Raw genomic sequence first — 19,471 nt, forward strand, 5'->3', positions numbered from 1 at the left:
TTGAACAAAAGTCGTTCGGTAGATGTTCAACTGCAGTGGCCACACATGGATTGAATTTAGCCCATCCCCGCTGAACTGGTCCAATTTTGATCCATCAATGTCTGGCTTAATGCCTTGTACACACAATAAGAATATTGGACAGATGATCATCAGTTTTTTTTTGCAATGCTAGTCTCATATTGTAAATAGGTTACTAGTTAGGAAAATCCTTGTAAAACAGAATACAATGAGGAGGTAATGTGTTGTATTGTATTGTAATGTATTCTTTTGTTTCCAAGCATGCATGGTATTGGTCACTCATTTTTTCTGCAGACGAATACTGTACTGATTAACCACTTGACCTCCGGAAGATTTTACCCCCTTCATGAGAGGGCATTTTTTGCTATTCAGCACTGCGCTAATTTAACTGGTAATTGCTCGGTAATGCAACGCTGTACCCAATGACATTTTTATCATTTTATTTCACACATATAGAGCTTTCTTTTGGTGGTATTTGGTCACTACTGTTTTTTTTTTTTTTTTTGTGTGTGATATAATGTAAAAAAGATGGAAAATTTTGAAAAAAAAAAACAATATTTTTTACATTCTGCCATAAAGCATATCCAATAAAAACCTTAAAAAATCGAATTTCTTCATGAATTTAGACCAAAATGTATTCTACTACATCTTTTGTAAAAAAAAAAAAAAAAAAATCCCAATAAGTGTATTTTTTTTGGTTTGGGTGACAGTTATAGCGTATTATAGGAATGTTTTACTTTTTTTGTATTACTAGTAATGGCGGTGATCAGCGACATATAGTGGGACTGGCAATCTGACACCAACTGCTGCTGCCCCCCAGCATCAGTTAGTGTCAGATTGCCAGTCCCACTATAAGTCACTGATCACTAACTGACACTGGCATCACCATGAATGAATAAAGTGATCAGTGCTAATACTATACACAGTCTGATTTGGAAAGGGGTTTAACATCTAGGGGTGATCAAGGGGGTTAAATGTGTGCCTAACAATGTTTACTGTGTGTTATGTGCTGCTTTTACTACACAAGCTTGCTGTTTTTTTCCCTGCTTTGCAGGGGATAAAGAAACAGGAAGAACGCCTTGGAGTTCTGTGTTTTTTTTTTTTACAACAAAGAGCTCCCTTCCCTGAATGACGGAGCCGTTCAGCAGGTGCCGGTCAATGATTGATCAATCATTGGCCGGCACCCACCGATCAGCTTGTGCTGTGACAAAAAGAGCACAGCCGAGGCGGCGGACACACGTGAGGGCCACCCTGCAGCAGGCCAATTGGGAAGGGGTTAAATGAAAATCATTCATTCTGTTATCGTACAAGAAAAATGTTCATGTTTGTCCCTTCAGATCATTTTGCATGCACTGTTGTGATTGGCTCTTGAAAGCTGTTTACTAGCGATCAGATCATTGGACGATCGCTCCGGAAGCTGTATTTTTCATCCCATTTTCCCCCATCCTGTGTACTGGGCATTGGACACAGTTTCTGTTGCTTCAACCAATTTTCCAGCAATGCCAACGGCGGTCCTACACGCTTCTATAAATTGTCAAAGCTACAGATGGAGAAGTGGATTTTGATTGATACTTGGAAGATGCAATCTCAAATTATTGGTCGCATGTCTGTTTTCCTCATGCAATCTCATCAACTGATCGAAAAATGATCACAATTAGGAAAAAAAAGCCACTCAGCGTCAGATTTCCAGTTCCACTATAAGTCGCTGATCACTAACTGCCATTGACATCACCAGTGACACTAATAATATACCCTGCCACTATACTAATGACACTGGCTGGGAAGGGGTTAACATCTAGGGGCGATCAAGGGGTTAAATGTGTGCCTATGTTTCCTCTGTGTGTTATGTGCTGCTGTTACTATGCGATCTTGCTGTTTTTCCCCTGCTCTGCAGGGAATAAAATAAACAGGAAGATCACCTGTCAGTGTTTGGAGCTCTGTGTTGTTTACAACACAGAGCTCCCTTCCCTGAACGATGGAGCCGATCAGCAGGTGCCGGCCAATGATTGATGAATGATTGGCTGGCACCTGCTGATCAGCCTGTGCTGTGACAAACAGAGCACAGCAGTGGCAGCAGTATATCTGCGTGGTCCAGCCAGGAAGGGGTAAATGAAAATTGTTCATTCTGTTATCATATGAGAAAAATGTTCACGTTAGGCTATGTTTCCACTATTGCGTCCCCAAAGTCGCGCGATTTTGCTATGACTTGAAGCAATGCCTGTGCATTTTTGAGGTCTATGGACCTCAAGTCGCATCAAAGTGGGACCAAAGTAGTGTAAGGACTACTTTGAAGTCGCTGCGACTTGAAGTCGCACTGATATGAATGGTACTCATTGGAAATCATGGGGTACGACTTGTCATGTGACTTTTCAGTCCCAAATCGCATGAAAAGTCGCACTAGTGGAAACCTAGCCTTAGTCTGTTTGGATAATTTTACATGACCTGTTGTGATTGGCTCTCGAAAGCTGTGTACTAACGATCAGATAATGGGACGATCGCTGCGGTATTTTCCTGATTTTCCCATCCTGTGTACTGGGCAATGGACGCGATTTCTGTTGTTTCAACCAATTTTCCAGCAATGCCAACGGTGTTACGGCGGTCCTACGTGCTTCTTTAAATCATTGATTTCCTTTCTGATCGATCTCCCCTGATAAGAATAATCAATCTATAAACAACACAATCAATTGATAAGCTACAGAGGGGGAAGTGGATTGATATCTGGAGAACGCAATCTCAAATTATCGATCGTATGTCTGTTTTCATCATACAATCTCATCATCTGATGGAAAAAATGATCGCATTTAGGAGAGAAAAAAAAAAATTGGTGCTGCCGATCGACGCAGCGCGTTCGATCATTTTCTCACCCTGGTCGATGGACTGAGTTTGAAGGAATTTGATTGGCTGAGATAATAAAAGTGATGGGATGTGAGCTCTCCTCTATCCTGGGGCTCCTTTCCCTCTATACTAGAGGATCCGGAAAGTTGAGTCTTGCTGGTGGCTGAGTACTTCCCTCTAGCGGCCCGTGTACACATGATCATAGCCGGTGTTGTGATTATCATAGAGCCTCCCTGGGAGGTGAGCGGCAGTGGGGCACACACGCTCTGCGGGTAACCAGATCCCCCCTCCTCTCCGGAGACAAAGGGGGGCTCGGCTCACGTCTCTCCAGCTGTTGTGAGCAGCTGCCCGCCCGGGGAAATATGCAGCAGGTGCAAGGGCAGCCAATGGGCGGCGGCGGGGCATCTGTAGCCCGCCCCCTCTGAGGGGAGGAGCCTCCCTCCCGGCCGGCCGCTCATAATGCCCAGGGAAGAAGAAGCGGGCCAGTCAGTGTGCTGATATTAGTTCACCGTGAGAGGCTCGCAGTAAGCCGGGAGTGCGGGACACCCTGTGGAGTCCAAACCTACTACCTCATAGAGCCCTGACAAAGGGAAGCGCCGCCCCGCTCCTCCTCGGCTGCCGGTGTATGAGAGTGAGCGTCTCCTGAGCCCACAGACAGACAGAGAGAGGAGGGAGCCGGCCAGAGCCCCGAAGATGCACACCACCCAGAAGGACACCACCTACACCAAGATCTTCGTAGGGGGACTTCCCTACCACACCACCGACTCCAGCCTCAGGAAGTACTTCGAGGTGTTCGGGGACATCGAGGAGGCGGTGGTCATCACCGACCGACAGACCGGAAAATCCCGCGGATATGGCTTTGTAAGTTCTCGTCCTGTACCCACCACGGGGGGAGCTGGCACCGGGCATGGCACCTCATCCATCAATGTGATTGGTGGAAGGGGGGACCTACCTTCCTGATCATCGATTATTCATTGGGATTCTCAGGATCAAACCTGTATTCCTGGTTATTGATTGGGAATCCCATGGCCAGGAAGACACACCTCCCCCAATGATCGGTTGTATTCTATTGATTGGGATTCTCAGGATCAAACCTGTATTCCTGGTTAGAGATTGGGACTCCCATGGCCAAGAATACACACACCTCCCCCAATGATCAATTGTGTACTATTGATTGGGATTCCCAGGGCCATACCTTCCTGCTCATCGATTGTCTATTATTGATTGGGATTCCCAGGGCCATACCTTTCTGGTGATCAATTTTATACAATTTATTGCCATTCCCAGGATCAAACCTATATGCCTGGTTATGTTATAGATTGGGATTCCCATGGTCAGCAATACACATATTCCAGGTTAAAACCTATATTCTTGTATTCCTGGCTATGTTATTGATTGGGATTCCCAGGGCCAGGAATAACACTACCTTCCCAGTGATTGGTTTTAAACTATTGATTGAGGTTTCCAGGATCAAACCTGTATTCCTGGTTATGGTGATTGGGATGCCCAGAATAAACATGCTTTCCTGCTGAGATATTTATCTATTTTTGATTGTCTGTTCCAAGATCAAACCTACATTCCTGGTTATATTGGGATTCTCAGAATCAAACCCTATATTTCTGGTGATCAATTTATATTGATATTCCCAGGATCAAACCTATTTTCCCAGGAATAAACATATCTTCCTGGTGATCAGTTTTATCATACGGATTTGGTTTTCTCAGGCTAAACTTCTTCCCCCCCCCTTTTTTTTTTTTTTTTTTTTTTTTGTGTGTGATCCATTTTATTGATGTTTTCAGGATCAAATGTTATATTCCTGGTTATAGTATTGATTGCAATTCCCAGGATTAAACCTGCTGTGCTGGTGATCAGTTTTATATTCTTGATAGATCCTGGGAATCCCAATCATTGCTATACCCGGTAATATAAATGTAATCCTGAGAACCCCAATCAATAGTAAAATTGATCACCATGAATATAAATTTAAGCCTGAGAATGCCAATCAGTCATAAAACTGATCAACAAGAACGCAGGTGTAATCCTGGGAATTAAAAAGCAATAATAGAAAACTGATCACCAGGAAGGCATGTTTAATCCTAATCCCGGGTACTCCAATCAATAAAAAAAAAAAAAAAAAAAAAAACAATCACCTGGAAGGTATGTTTGATACTAGGAATCCCAAACATGCCTTCCCGGTGATCAGTTTTCTATTGATTGGGATTCCCAGGTTCAGAATTAATAAACATGCCTTCCTGGTAATCAGTTTGTTTTTAATTTGCAGAAATAAACCTACGTTCTTGGCGATCGGTGTTACACTATTGGCAACTGTTGAATTGCCTAGCTCCTGGTGTCATTTCTCATTGGTTGGGCCCACACAGTGCAAATGTACTGCTGCAGTCAATAGCTGATCGATCGCTGTGTAGTGTGTAGGAGCAGTTCATTGCGTATTTATAATGCGCAGCAATCGCTAACTGTTAACCAATAGCTTTTTTTGCTTTCAGAGTTTGAGGGTTAGAAAATCTCAATAGAAAAGGGATGATGGGGGGGGGAATCAATATTGTTAGTTGGTATCCGCTGACCTCCCGGTATTAATATAAACCACTCAGATTACATACATCAGCATCAATGGCAATTTTTAGTAGCATGGTGGCAAACATTTGCCTAACTGGGAACTCTACAGTCAGATTAGATTTACCAAAACTTATTTAGTATTAGGACAGACCTAAACAGCCCTTTCAGTCTGTATCCAGTCACAGGCCCTTTTTACTACATAGTTGATGGTGGATCTTAAGGGGATTGTGCAATCAGATTGTAAAGTGTATGGTCACCTTGCACTGGCTATACAATTTCCTTTATGTAGTGCAAAGGCCTGCTTGTTGAAAAGCTATATTATATGGCTTTTGGTCAAGGAAAATTGTATAATGTATGGCCAGCCTTAGCCTGACACAGAGGTGTGTGGTGTGTGTGGGTGTTTTTTTGTTTGTTTTGCAGCAACTACCCTCCCGTTTTTGTTAGTGAATTGTCCCATTAGAAACTCATAATTTTCTTTGGTAATGGAAACATTGTAAAGCATTGGTTGCTCAGCAATCGAGATGCATCAGCATTTTGGCTCTGTAGCAAAAGCTCTAGAAGGGGGAAAAAAAAGGCTTTTCTATGAATTGTTGTAATCTTTATGCTTGGCTACAATTTGCTGAAAGGAGAGCAATTTGTATCTCAGGGCTGTAGTAAATTGCGAGTGTGTCTAGCGAATAAATCGCAGGCTGATTTGTAGCAGTGTTTTAATCTTTGCAAAAACATTGCCCGTGTGTCTGCAGCCTTGCTCAGCAGATCATTCCCTACTGTTCAGCGGTAAATGTTGTGTGATTGCTTCAAACTTAGAACTTAAGTAACTACAATAATGATGGATTCTGTCTCCTGTGGAATTCTGGAAGGGCTCTGAAGTCTGGCTGCAAGGGTTAAATCTTGCGGTTTACCGATCATCCACTGCTGTTGTTCCTGTAGTTGCATGGACACCAGGGTCATGTGAAGGCTTTCAGATCTTTGTCAAATCAGGTAGGGCTGCAGAGCGGTTAAAGCAGGTGGAAGAGTCTTGTGAACCGCCCCAGGCCAAACAAACTAATTGTGGATATGGAAAGTAGCCCAGACATAAAGTTCCCACCTAAAATCCAGGCAATGCAGCCAACAATGGCAGAGAAACACCTGCAGAAATACCCTCCCTAGATCCAGCCCATGCCCTCCAGCATTGGAAGGAGGATTCAGCTCCAATCACGGTTTAATAATCTCACTATAGGCAGGTACTCTCCCCTGTTTGCTAATAGTTGAGTCAGTCATGACTGACACCAGAATCATTTTCGAATTGCCGAATGCTCTGTAGCATGGTAGTGTTTCCATTGTCCTGAGATGCCATTAAATGTTTGACAGCTTTGGTGTGTCATTATAATATCTGAAAGTAAAGGATCGTTGCACCATGCACTTAATGATCAGATCGATCTTTCCTATGCTCAGCTTTCTGTCCACACCAATCTGAATAATTTTGGAAAAATTGAACATAGTGAGGGAAATTTATCAAAACTAGAGCAGCTGTGCATAGTAACCAAATGGCTTTTATCTATCATTTTCAAAGCTTAAAAGGGTTGTAAAGTCTCCAGATTTTTCATCTTCATGCATTCTATGCATGAAGGTGAAAAATCTTCTGTGCTGCAGCCCCCCTTTTTCTTACCTGAGCCCATCTGTTCCAGCGATGTGCACAAGACCAGTGACTCCAGCCAGTGTCTGTCTTCATTGGATAGATTGATAGCAGCGGGAGCTGTTGGCTCCTGCTGCTGTCAGTCAAATCCAATGACGCAGGGCCTGCTGTCTGTGTCAATGGACGCAGCAGCAGGACTCGTGAGCACGCACAGGTGCCCCCACGGAGAGCAGCTTTCCATGGGGGCACCCGTGCGAGCGTGCTCACAAGTTTTTCTCCTGCGTCCATTGACACAGACAGCAGGACTCGCCCTTGCACAGAGCAGGTAAGTATACATGTTTGTAAAGGGGTGTTTTTTTTTCACTTTAAGGCTCAGTTCACACTGGTATGAATAGACCTCACATGTGATTCGCACCGCATTGCTGCACAGATCACATGCGATGTCTGTGCAAAGCAAATTCAACCATACAAATCGGAATTCACACCAAAATGGTGCAGGACCCTTTTTTGGTCTGCACTGGAATCTGATTGCAAGGGTGTTCACACCTATGCGATCTGATTCCTGTACCATTTGACATTTTGCACTGTGATCCAATCTGGGGGTGTCATTTAACGTTATATTGACACCCGCAGAGGACAGTGTGAACTGACTGAAAGTGACTTGATGCGGGAATCCGCACAGGAATCGCGCTGGTTCCCACATCGCATGTGTGAAATGGGACTATCTGAGCAAGCTGAAGATAGAAGCTGATTGGATGCCATGAGCAGCTGCTCCAGATTTGATCAATTCTGTGCGGAATTGGTCTGATCGTTGTACATGCCCATCATAAGAGAGCCCTTCTTCACTGACCACCAATTTGAGGGAGCATGGTACATTTTCTCAGTTTCTTTTCTGCCTATTTTTTTTTTTTTTTTATAGTGCTGTAAACTTGTCAGAGGATGTCTTCCACATTCCTTTTTCCTATTAATCTTGTACATCAGCCTACTGTTGGCGCTAATGTACAGTAGACTGTAGATATAGTAATTATTAGCAGGGGTTCCCTAAAACTTGACAGTTATTTTAGGGGTTTTTCCGTTTTTAAAAAGCTAAAAAAAGCTGCGCTAACTTCAATCCCACCCAGAGCCTTATAATGAATATGCAAGCCTGTGCTGTTTATACAAGTCATATGGTTGCCATGTTTCTGCTTTCTCTTGATAAAAATCCTGTAGATAACATGTGAAAAGCGTCTGCTGAAGTGAAACTGCAAGTGTACTTGAAAGGTCGTTTTCCTTGTATGACTAATTTTTGGCAAAGTCATTCTTTGAGTTACATCCATAATAAGCATTCAAGCTCCATAAGGCTTAAGATAATATAAGCAGTTTATTATAACAAATTCTTGGAAATGCTAATTACTAGCTTTTTATATGGATGTGGAATAATCTACCATTTTAGATGGTGTGTTTGGGTTTTTCTTTTTTTCTTTGTTTTGTCTTTTTTTTTTTCTTGTGTTTGTAATGCAGAATTTTATGTTCTAGGTTACAATGGCTGACCGAGCTGCTGCCGAAAGGGCATGTAAAGATCCAAATCCAATAATTGATGGGAGGAAAGCTAATGTGAACCTTGCATACCTGGGAGCCAAGCCCCGCATAATGCAGCCAGGTATGGTGATTTTCTGTACATTTTTAAAACTGGACACACAGGTTACTAATGATTGTGTAATGTTTAGTTCTGGCTACTACTATGTGGTGTAAAGCAGGGCTGGACAAATACCGGGAGCCAGGCAGCCCCTGCTTCCCAAAAACTACAGCTGGCGCCTAACTTGGTTTTTCTTGTCAATGGAGTTGGCTGCTGGATTGGACAAAATCGCTCCTGAATTCCATTTTAATTTGTCCACTTATAAGGGCTTATCTGATTGGATATACACTGATCAGCCATAACTTTGGCAACCTACCTAATATTGAGTAGATCCCCCTTTTTGCTGCCAAAACGGCATTGACCTGTCGAAGCATGGACTCCACTAGACCTCTGAAGGTATGCTGTGGCATCTGGCACCAAGTCATCAGATCCTTTTTAAGTCTTGAAAACTGCAAGGTGGGACCTCTTGTGGCTTGGACTTGTTTTTCCAGCACATCCCACAAATGCTCAATGGATAGAGATCTGCAGGCCAGGTCAACACCTCAAACTAGCTGTGTTCGTCAAACCATTTTTGCAGTTTGGCAGGCAGTGTTCTGCTGAAAGACCCATTGGGAAATAACGTTTCCATGATGGGTTGTACTTGGTCAGCAATTGAGTTTTTTTTTTAGGTAGGTGGTACTTGTCAAAATAATATACTCATGAATGGCAGGACCCAAGAACATTGCCCAAAGCCTCACGCTGCTTCTGCTGGCTTGCATATAGTGCTTCCAATGGTGCATCCTGGTTCCAAATCTTCCCCTGGGTAAGCAGTGCACACACCTGGCCATCCACATGTTGTAAAAGAAAATGATTCATCAGACTAGGCCTCCTTCTTCCATGGCTCTGTGGTTCAGTTCTGGTGCTCGCATGCCCATTGTAGGCACTTTTGGATGTGGACACGAGTTGGCATGGGCAGCCTTACTGGCTATGCAACCCCACACACAACAAACTGCAATGCACTATATGTTCTGACACCTTTCTATCAGAACCAGCATTAACTTTTTCAGCAAATTGAGCTACAGTAGCTCTTCTATTGGCATGGACTAAACAGGCCAGTCTTTGCTCCCAGCTTTAATCAATGAGTTTTTGCCGTCCATGACCCTGTTGTCGGTCTGCCAGTTATCTTTCCTTGTACCACTTTTGGCCATTACCTTGTCCCTTGTCAGTCGCTCAGATCCTTGCACTTGCCCCTAAATTTTTATTTTTTTTTTTTTTTCCTTTTCAACACCAGCTTTAGGAGTAAAAGGAGAAAAATCCTGGACTGCTGCACTCCATGTCTACGTGGAGTGCGGCAGTCCAGGATTTTTCTCCTTCTGCATACTTGAGCACAGCCAGCACCCAACTTTGTGTGGTAGGACGGGAGTCTTTCCAGAAAATACGGAGGCTTAACAGAGCGGCTTTCCCCTTTTTGCAACTTTAGGAGCAACATGTTAACTGGCTTCCTACTGTATCCCACCCACTTTCAAATCCTATTGTAACAAGATGATCACTGTTGTTCACGTGACCTGTCAGTGGTCATAAAGATATGACTGATAGGTGTAAGTTATAAGTTGGTCATGGAAGCCTTAATACTACAGAGTATTTGCTAAATTTAGAGATTTACCCTAAAGGGAGAGAAAAAGCCCTAAAATGGGATTGTATGATCCATTTGTAGTGTGCCTATCTTACTATTAAAAGAAACAAACTGTAGTTTATGCTACATATATTGTACATATAATAACTGTCATGTGTTTCTCTAGGTTTTGCATTTGGGGTTCAGCAGATTCACCCAGCACTTATTCAGAGGCCTTTTGGGTAAGTCATTAGAGTGGGTTTTTTTTATTGCCACCAAATACTTGAGCATGGGGGGAAAAAAAACACAAGACGACGTTTGTCCGAAGTAATATGTAAACTGGCTTTGTAGGTGATATGCTGGATCTGCCCCTCTCGTCAGTATGTAAAAAATGCCAGTGCTATATGCAGAGTGCCAGAACGTGTGCTGCAACATTGCTGTACTTTTTACTCCACCTCTTACTACTAACTTTTCTACAATGTAACCAATCATTTTTTTTTTTCTCAGTATATAATACCCTCTGTGGGTAAACTCATTAGTTTTTCCCAGCCAATTTTGAAGAAGTCAGGGAGTCTTTCCTGTATAAGGACACCTATTGGACCCTTGCGCACACCAGTCATTTCCAGTGTCACTCAATGTTATCTATTTCTTTCTAATCTGACAGGGGTCGTTTACAGTTAAGATAACTGATGACAAGAATTTGATGATAAGAAATGGAATAGTTCTATTTGGAATTAAACTGTGTTACCAGTAGACTCAGAAAACAAGCTAAATGGTGATTAAAGATGCATGTATGTTGGTTGGTTTTATTTTCTTTTAAAGTGTACATTTTTATAGCTCCTAGTTTTGTGTGCCTTTTTTAATGATGGCAATGAAGTGGTTTTCACAGCTAAACTGTGTGTCTTTTTTTTTTTTTTTTTTTTTTTTTTTTTTTTGTTCTTCCAGCCCTAGTGAATATTGTGTTTTTGGGGGTTGGGAGGGAGCCTTGACTTGTGGTGTTGAGGAGTGTTGGTTTTGCTATGAGTAGCCAAGGGCCTCTTTTGGCTCCTGCTTCAAAGTTGCAGCTTGTGACTTTTTTTATTTTATTTTTAACCATATTGTAGTGATTTGATATATTTCTTGGTGTGACATTTTTACTTTTGAACTATTCAGCTTGCATGCAACACTTTATTTTTGTTTGGTTCTTTTTATTAACCCATGTGTTCATTGGGCTTTCTAATTTTTTGTTTTTTCTTGTGAGCCAACAATTTTCTGTATTAGTGTATCAACATTCTAGCAGATTTGCAGATCTTTTGATGAAATAATGCAGGCCATAGAGCGAATTTCTTTCCTGCAACCATGAGTTGCAGGAAAGCAATTCACTCGCTCTTCATCAACGCAAACGGAGCTGACAGGGTAATGCCTCCTGCTGAGCCATTGTATTCTCTCAGCAGGGGAAATCTGTGATAATTGCTAACAGCTATACCAGCCGCTAGATATAATCACATGTAAAATCCAGCAGGCTGGTTGTACCCAAGTTGATCAATTTTTTGATCAACTTGGTACATTGAGCCTGCCCATACAGGATTTGAACTGTTTATGGCCAGTGTCATAAATGACATGTAATATTATGGCGGTCACTTTTTAAAATGTTTAAAATAGTGCGCCCCCCTTTTTGTCTGTGTTACTAACTTCCTCATAGTGCACATAGAAGTTGCTTTTTGTCTTAATAACCTACTGTATGGTCAGCAAACAGGACCAGTGCTCTATTCTGAATGAGCTCTGGTTTGACTTATAATACCACCATAGTCTATTGGTATACTGTAAGTGACAAAATATTTTCTTTATTCTGAACGGTTATCTTTTCTCTAGGTTACATGCTTGACTTCCATGACCACTCAGTCTTTCCTTTGGCCATATAAAGACATTTTACACTCTCAGCCCCTTCTCATATGGCAGTTCAAAAATAGCTCAAATGCAGCTTACCCTGTCAATCAGAGTGGAGCAGGAGTTGGGCAAAGTGTATTTAAAGGATCACAAAGTATATAGTTTATAATTCTGGCAAGACAATAACTTCTCATGGTTTTCAATACCAAGTGGTTTGTTTCCTGGTGACAAGTGCTTCTTTGCCCTGAGTTAACTCTGTAACTCCTGCAATCTACTGAGTTGTATACATACAAAGAATTTTCATGTAAACTTTTTATATAAAAAGATATAGGGAAACAGTATCTGACAGGCTGACACAGACTGGCTCTTTATTGTTGGTAAAATAAAAAAATTGGCTTAAAAATTACTTGGGCTTCTTCAGATAGTTGTTGCATTTTGTACACTCATTCCACTGATTTTATACCAACCAATTTTGTTGCATTTGATTATTTAATAACATGCTTAACCTACGCAGTCTTACCTGAAGGCCTCGCTGAGCAAAACAAAAGGACATTAACATTAAAAGACCTTAAGAGACCCAGCATGGCAACATACAAAATAAAAGCCAGGGAGTCTGCCCATCACACCCCAATTAAAATTAGGTGACTCCAAAAGCTTGTACAAGTACGGCTTTCAATTTCTTTCAAGTCTCAGTGGCAAGGAGTTCCAAAATTCAGCTCCTTGTACTTCACTCCTTCTCCCTCTGCATGTGTTCTTTTTACATTTTGTAATCTTCACTATGGCCAAGTTCGCTGACCTCAAGGATCGGGTAGGCATATACTTGATACATTTTTCCTTCAGGTACTCTGGTCCATGTCCATGCAATGCCTTATGGACAAAACATCCGGTTTTGAACAGAACCCGTTCTTTAACGGGCAGCCAATGCAGGGCTCTAAGAGATGGAGTGATGTGGTCACGACAACCAACACCTGTCAGTAACCTTGCTGTGGCATTCTGAATCTACTGGAGCTTGTAGATGGTACAAGCAGGCCAACCCAGATACAGGGCATTACAGTAGTCCACTGCTGATAATGGCGATCTTGTCAGTCTGCGATATAGCGAAAAGTCGACCTCAGGAGTCTCGGGTAGGGTTAGAAGTGGCATGAACTCACCACCTGATTTACCCGAGGGCACAGAGTCAACCTAGAGTCAAAGATGACACCCAGGTCCTTGACCTGAGTGGCCGGAATAGGAAAAGGTTTAAAAGATTCCGGCCAGGACGGAAACGGGTTAGAATACACCTGGTTACTGAAGATGATGCATTCAGTTTTGGTGCCATTTAGCTTTAGATAATTGGCACCCATCTAGGATTGGATTTCCTCCAGGCAGGAGGCCAGCATGACCTGGTCCTCCCCTTTCTTGGATAATTTGAAGTAGATATGGGTGTCATCAGCATAGACATGGAATGGGAGATTGTGACGGCGAATGATGTATAGCAGCGGCCTCATATAGATATTAAAAAGGATCGGAGATAAAGCTGATCCTTATGGGACCCTGCAAGACAGGGGACTATTGGAGGAATAAAATGGTCCCAGCTTTACCCTCTGAACCCTGTCTCACAGGAAGGAGGCTACCCATGCCAGAGCTATACCATCCATTCCCGCCACCATCTTCAACCTATCCACAAGAATAGAATGGTCAATGGTATCAAAAGCTGCTGACAGATACAGAAGTACCAAGGCCGAAGCTTTATTCTCATCCAAGGCCCAGAGTAGGTCATCCTGGAATTTTACCAGGGTATTTTCTGAACCTCTCCCAGAATGAAATTTTATTAGACTCCAGTCTCTCTATTATAGAGATAGATAGATAAAGATAGGTCTGGAACACTACAGTTGGCATCCAGGACACATATCAGTCCTGATTGATTACCTGAGGACAGGACTTTGCCATCAATTTGTATTGGCTTCCTGATTGAAAATACCTGCCACAGAAATGTGATGGCCTTAATTTGCCACAAACATGGTCCCTTATAGAACAGCGTTTTTATCTCTCTATGAGCAGGATGCATGCACAAACCATTTTTTTTTAAAGTGGTTCTAAAGGATGAAGGGTTTTTACCTTCATATATCCTATGCATGAAGGTAAACCTTGTGTGCAGCAGGCCCCCTAATACTTGAGCTCCCTCTCGATCCAGCGATGTGCACGAGAACATCAGCTCCTGGACTCTCCCTCCTCATTGGCTCCCTCTGCTGTCAATCGCAGCCAACGAGGAGGGGGGGGGGGGGGCATGGACATGCAGAGCCATGGCTTGGGAGCATGCCTGCTTTGGTGCACCCATTGCAAGCTGCTTACTCTGGGGGCACTTGACAGGGTGGGGGCAGGGCACCCCAGAAGAGAAGGATCAGGGCTGCTCTGTGTAAAACATGTTTGGGGAAAAAAAAGTTTTGCCTTTTTTATCACTTTAAGAGCCTTAACTTTAAAGTGGCTGTAAACCCCTATACCCAGTGAAGTGACTGGCCTCAGGTGATACACAGATGAAATCCTCCTATATATGTTGTACCTGTCTATCTGCAGTCTCCTCTTCTCTACATCTGTTCAAAGTGCTACATTTTATAAAGCTTGTATGAGTTGGAGGGAAAGGTGTGTACACACACACACACACACACACACACACTGCTTTTAATCTGCTGCAAGTCACCCTGTCACCATTTTTCTCTTGGTGTCAGGAAAACTTGTCAGTGATTCATGCACTCAAATATGACACTTTGCTCTTTAATTGAGACCATTGCACACTATAGAGGGATATGCTTTCTTCATATTTCATGTCTGAGGTTTACAACCACTTTAAGTTGGAATCAAGATTGTGGCACATACATATGTATAAAGACTAAAGCTGGCAATGCAGAATTAGTTATGTTTTTATTTGGGGGGGGGTTTAAGCTGTGAAAGAAATAACTAGTACCTCCATCCACTTAAACAGCACAGATGGATGAATTCTCCCTGCCAGGCTGTTGTATTTGGCTAGGTGGACGAGTTGGCTATCAGAACATCCAGAATGTGCCTGCCTCTGCCTTGAGCTTCTTCTGATTGAACAATCCACTTGTCAAATGGAGCATTGGGGCAGGGCCATACACTGCTCGAACCAGTCAGAATACAAATATGTGCATTTGTTTTACTTGCATGCACCTTGATACTTGGTAGTATTATATGCACCCCTACAAAACCCAAAGCAATTCAGATCTTGGGAAGGGAGACTTGAACACTGGCCCAGCAATTCTTAATTGAACCTTAAAAAAAAAAATGGGTGGCCTAAAGTTTTAAGGCCCTCCTGAAATTGGCCAAAGGATGTTTAGTGAAAAATCTTAAATCGAGCAGTAATTTCAGTTTACAGTGGTATAAAAGATTCAGCTGGGCACAAGGGAGTAATACTAAATTGGCCTAGGATGGATAAACTGATGGAGAATTAGAGCCTATAGGCCTTTTTAGAAGGGGAGAGAAAGTGTAAATCCATTTAAAACTTCAGTAAGGACAAAAGCTATTCTTTGTGTACATTTTTGTTACCTTGCTTTTTGGGATTTCTCTAACCCTGATGTAACCTAATGTTTCAGTCTCCCAGACATGATAGTTTACAAGGGTAGAGTGCTAAATGGAAACTTCAACGATCATCTGATTATGTGCCTTCTCTATTTTAAAGGAATGATGTTTAGTGACTGTTTTAAGAACAGAGAAACCCTAAATTTGTGTAATGCACAATGAAATTCCACCATGACTCCCTGTGGAAAGGTTGTGTGGGGTTGTGTTTTTTGTATTATATATTTTTTTTTTTTTTTTTCTCTGACTCGACTGCATATATTTAAGCCAGTAAATATATACACTTATGTTCTATGCATTAAACTACATAGGTGTTTTTGTCTAACCCTAGGTTTCTATAGTTACCCTCACAAATACTCCTATTACTTATTTGTCTGAATGAGAAGTAGACCAGCTGAATCGAAACTGGATGTTTAGTTGACGGGTATTTAATTCGACCTTTACATCTTTGTAACAGAGTGATGCACACTTATTTGAAACCTTATGCTATGGAGTGTGGCATAGCATCTGAACAGCTTCAACACTACAGCATTGTAAATGTTTTCTGCACCGTTTTGAATGTGTGACTCTGCTGTGTCTTCCACCACTTTAAGTTTATTTTTTTTTTTTATTTATTTTCGCCTGCAATTTTTTTTTTTTTTTTTTTTTTTTTTAGTTTTTTCATTTTAAGGGTGACTAAGGTTGCAGAGATTAATGTGTGCTGAGTCTGCAGAGTACCTCTGGTAGGGTTGCCACGATAAATAGCTAGATGTGAAGAAACATTGACAACACTCAAAACATTTTTTCACTTTTTGGACAGATCTACTAGTTGACTATCCCAAAAAACAACTTTATTTAGAGGTGCAGATGGTCTAATTTTGTTAAACCTCTAAATTCTCAATTGTTTTTATATAAAGAGACCCCAGATGCAGTGTTTTTTTTTTTTTTTTTTTTTTTTTTTTTAAGACACACTGAGTATTCTTCTTTTTCCAGTTGTAGAAATTGTAAATCTTTCTATTGTGGCAACCCTATGCACATAATAACCACTAAATTTGATTTTGGGTTAATTGATGAACACATGGTGCACTATTTAATTTTAATAACCTTTGCATTTGCTTTTACTAAAGTGTCTTTTTTGTCTCTTTGGTCCCTCAGGATTCCTGCACATTACGTGTACCCTCATGCTTTTATGCAACCAGGAGTGGTAATTCCACATGTGCAACCTACAGCTGCCACATCTACAAGTCCATACATTGACTACACAGGAGCTGCCTATGCCCAGTATTCTGCTGCTGCCGCTGCTGCTGCCTACGATCAATACCCCTACGCGGCTTCTCCAGCTGCCACAGGATACATGACCACCGCAGGCTATGGCTATGCAGTTCAGCAGCCACTTACTGCTGCAGCTCCAGGAACTGCTGCAGCAGCTGCTGCCGCCTTTGGCCAATACCAGCCCCAACAGCTGCAAGCTGACCGAATGCAGTAGCACTTAGTCTTTTGAAGAAATTCTCAACTATTATTTTTTTTTTTTTTTTTTTTTTTTTTTTTTCTTTTCAGCCTTCCAGTTTATATAGATGAGATCATATCAAACTTTTGGCTCTATGGCTTTAAGGAGAAAGGAACTTCTTTTGGAGAGAAATAACAGTATTCCAGCTTCTGTATGTAGTATGCATCCAGCTTACTTTTAGGAGGTGTTTTCAGTCATTAAGGAACTCCTGTGGTTTTGTTTTCCTGAAAAGATGTCAGAATTTATAAACTATACAGAATATATTTTTACATCAGGAAAAAAACTGCCTTTTATTAATCTGAGAAAAAAATATATATTTTTCCTCCTTTTACAAATGTTTGAACCAGGGAAATATCAATCAGCAATATGTAGCCTGTACAAAACAAAGTGTTCAAAGCACAAAATGCACGTAACTCTCACACTGACCAACTGTATTGTGTAGGTGAGAAACGTGTAGTTAGCATCGATGCGTTGGAGGCACATGGCCAACTGGTCACATGACGATGGATAGGCACCAAAGCTATTTTCTCATCTTTCCTCTATATAAGTGGAACTATGGAACAAGTGATGTGGAATGAACGGGTGCAACAGCTGTACAGACAATCAATAATAGACCGTTCTGGAGAGAACACATCACTTGTGCGTATTTGATGAGCTTGTCACATTCTAATCCCTCTCCCCATCCTGTTTCGCTTTTGGGAAACTCTAACTGCTGGTGTCAGCTATTCTGATTCTGAAATGGGATCAGCCCCTTACTACCACAGTCTTCTATTTATTACACCTATTCATAGCTTGTGAAAGACAACAGGAAGATACTTGCAGAGGTGTTAACCTTTAAGAACTGCATTTTTTTTTTTTTTTTGTGTTTTTGTTTTTTTATTAAGAAAAAGAGGTCCCCATGTTTCTGAGTTGTAGGTGATTATATACACTTTTTTTTTTTTTTTTTTTTTTTTTCTTCTGTTCAAAGTATTTAAACAAAAGTATTTATAAGTTGGGTACTTCTTTTCGGTTGCAGTTCTTAAAGGGTTACATTTAAAACCAATGGATTGTACTGTGCCTTACTTGTAATGTTTATTGAAAGAAAGGTATTTATTTATTTTGATAGTTTTACTATGGTGCGCACTAAAGAAGGGAACTTTAGATGCGTTAAAGACCTTATGTATTCATCTCATGGTATAAATTATTTAAGTAAGTTTAGATGTAGTAAATATCAATCTATTCAACTGAAAGTTGACTTGGATTTATTTAAATTCTGAATGTGCACTGTTTAACATACCTACCATAACACTTTAGGATTTTACATGACATGAGTAGATTTTTTTTTTTTTTTTTTTTTTTTTTTTTTTTCCATTCAATGAAGACCTCTTTAAGCAGTATATTATACATTTCATTTGTATGTAGGATATTGTCTTTTTTTTTTTTTTTTTTTTTTTCTTTAATAGAAAAGTGCTGCTTTATACAGTGACTTGTAAAACTGCAATACTTGGCAATTTTTATTCTTGACTTAAACATGAATATTTTACACTGTAATGGGTTTTTATACTTGAACTATTTCATACAAGGGAAGACAGCATTTTATGGACATTTGTCTAAATGTCACTGGATTTCTTTTTAAAGTATTCAGAATACTAGCCAGTGTTATGTAACTGTAGACACGAATCTCCATGCATATTATTTATTCATTATGTTGCTTTATAACAGTTAAGATCTATTAATTTCACTTGTATTAAATACAATAAAAATATCTTTTTGTTGCATTGTAGTTTGTTGAGTAGTGTTAGCTTGCCTATGTTTAGATTCATACTGATTTTAGAAGCCTATTTGATAAAGAAACAGCTGATTTAAAAGTCGACTAATACTTTCATTTATGAAAGGCAAATTGACAACTTTGCAAGTGCAGTTGTACTCTGCGGGGGGGATTTTCCCCATCCAGTCATGTGCAAGCAGACAAGCTGTTTTGTGTCTTTTCTTGGACCTGATTGGGTATTCCTTGCAAAGTGGTGATTCATCAGATTCACTAAGCTCTGGGGAAAATTTCCTTGCAGATTGCAATTTCACTTTGCAAAGTGAACAGTGTTAGTAGTGGAGAATCACATGATTGGATCACTGAAGTGAAAGTGTGGTGTGAGGGTTTATTGTGTGTGTGTGTATATGTGTGTGTATATATATATATATATATATTTTATTTTTTTTCCTCTCTCCTACCCCCCCTTATCTAGTATGCCCCAATAATGATGCTAAATTGTTTCTGGAACAAAGTTATTTGAAAACTTCAATGTTTTTTTCAGTTGTGCTTCTGGAAGA

General features: G+C 40.9%; 1 protein-coding gene across 1 annotated transcript; it reads left to right on the forward strand.

Annotated features, from left to right (window-relative positions):
* The first annotated feature begins 3,258 nt into the window (after positions 1 to 3,258).
* Positions 3,259 to 18,512, forward strand: RBM24 (RNA binding motif protein 24). The gene is made up of 4 exons (XM_073631110.1): positions 3,259 to 3,714; positions 8,555 to 8,678; positions 10,433 to 10,487; positions 16,816 to 18,512. The coding sequence occupies exons 1-4, from the start codon at positions 3,547 to 3,549 to the stop codon at positions 17,144 to 17,146; spliced, it is 678 nt and encodes a 225-aa protein (XP_073487211.1). The 5' UTR covers positions 3,259 to 3,546; the 3' UTR covers positions 17,147 to 18,512.
* The last annotated feature ends 959 nt before the right edge of the window (positions 18,513 to 19,471 follow it).

The sequence above is a fragment of the Aquarana catesbeiana genome, linkage group LG05 (genome assembly GCF_042186555.1).
Source record: "Aquarana catesbeiana isolate 2022-GZ linkage group LG05, ASM4218655v1, whole genome shotgun sequence".
Classification (NCBI taxonomy): Eukaryota; Metazoa; Chordata; class Amphibia; order Anura; family Ranidae; genus Aquarana; species Aquarana catesbeiana.

What these genes read in the sequence shown, in the direction of transcription:
- RBM24 (XM_073631110.1), top strand. Translation starts at nt 3,547, where the DNA reads ATGCACACCACCCAGAAGGACACCACCTACACCAAGATCTTCGTAGGG. An exon ending in GCCCCGCATAATGCAGCCAG is followed by an intron (nt 8,679 to 10,432) that starts GTATGGTGATTT and finishes GTGTTTCTCTAG; the next exon opens with GTTTTGCATTTGGGGTTCAG. An exon ending in CTTATTCAGAGGCCTTTTGG is followed by an intron (nt 10,488 to 16,815) that starts GTAAGTCATTAG and finishes TTGGTCCCTCAG; the next exon opens with GATTCCTGCACATTACGTGT.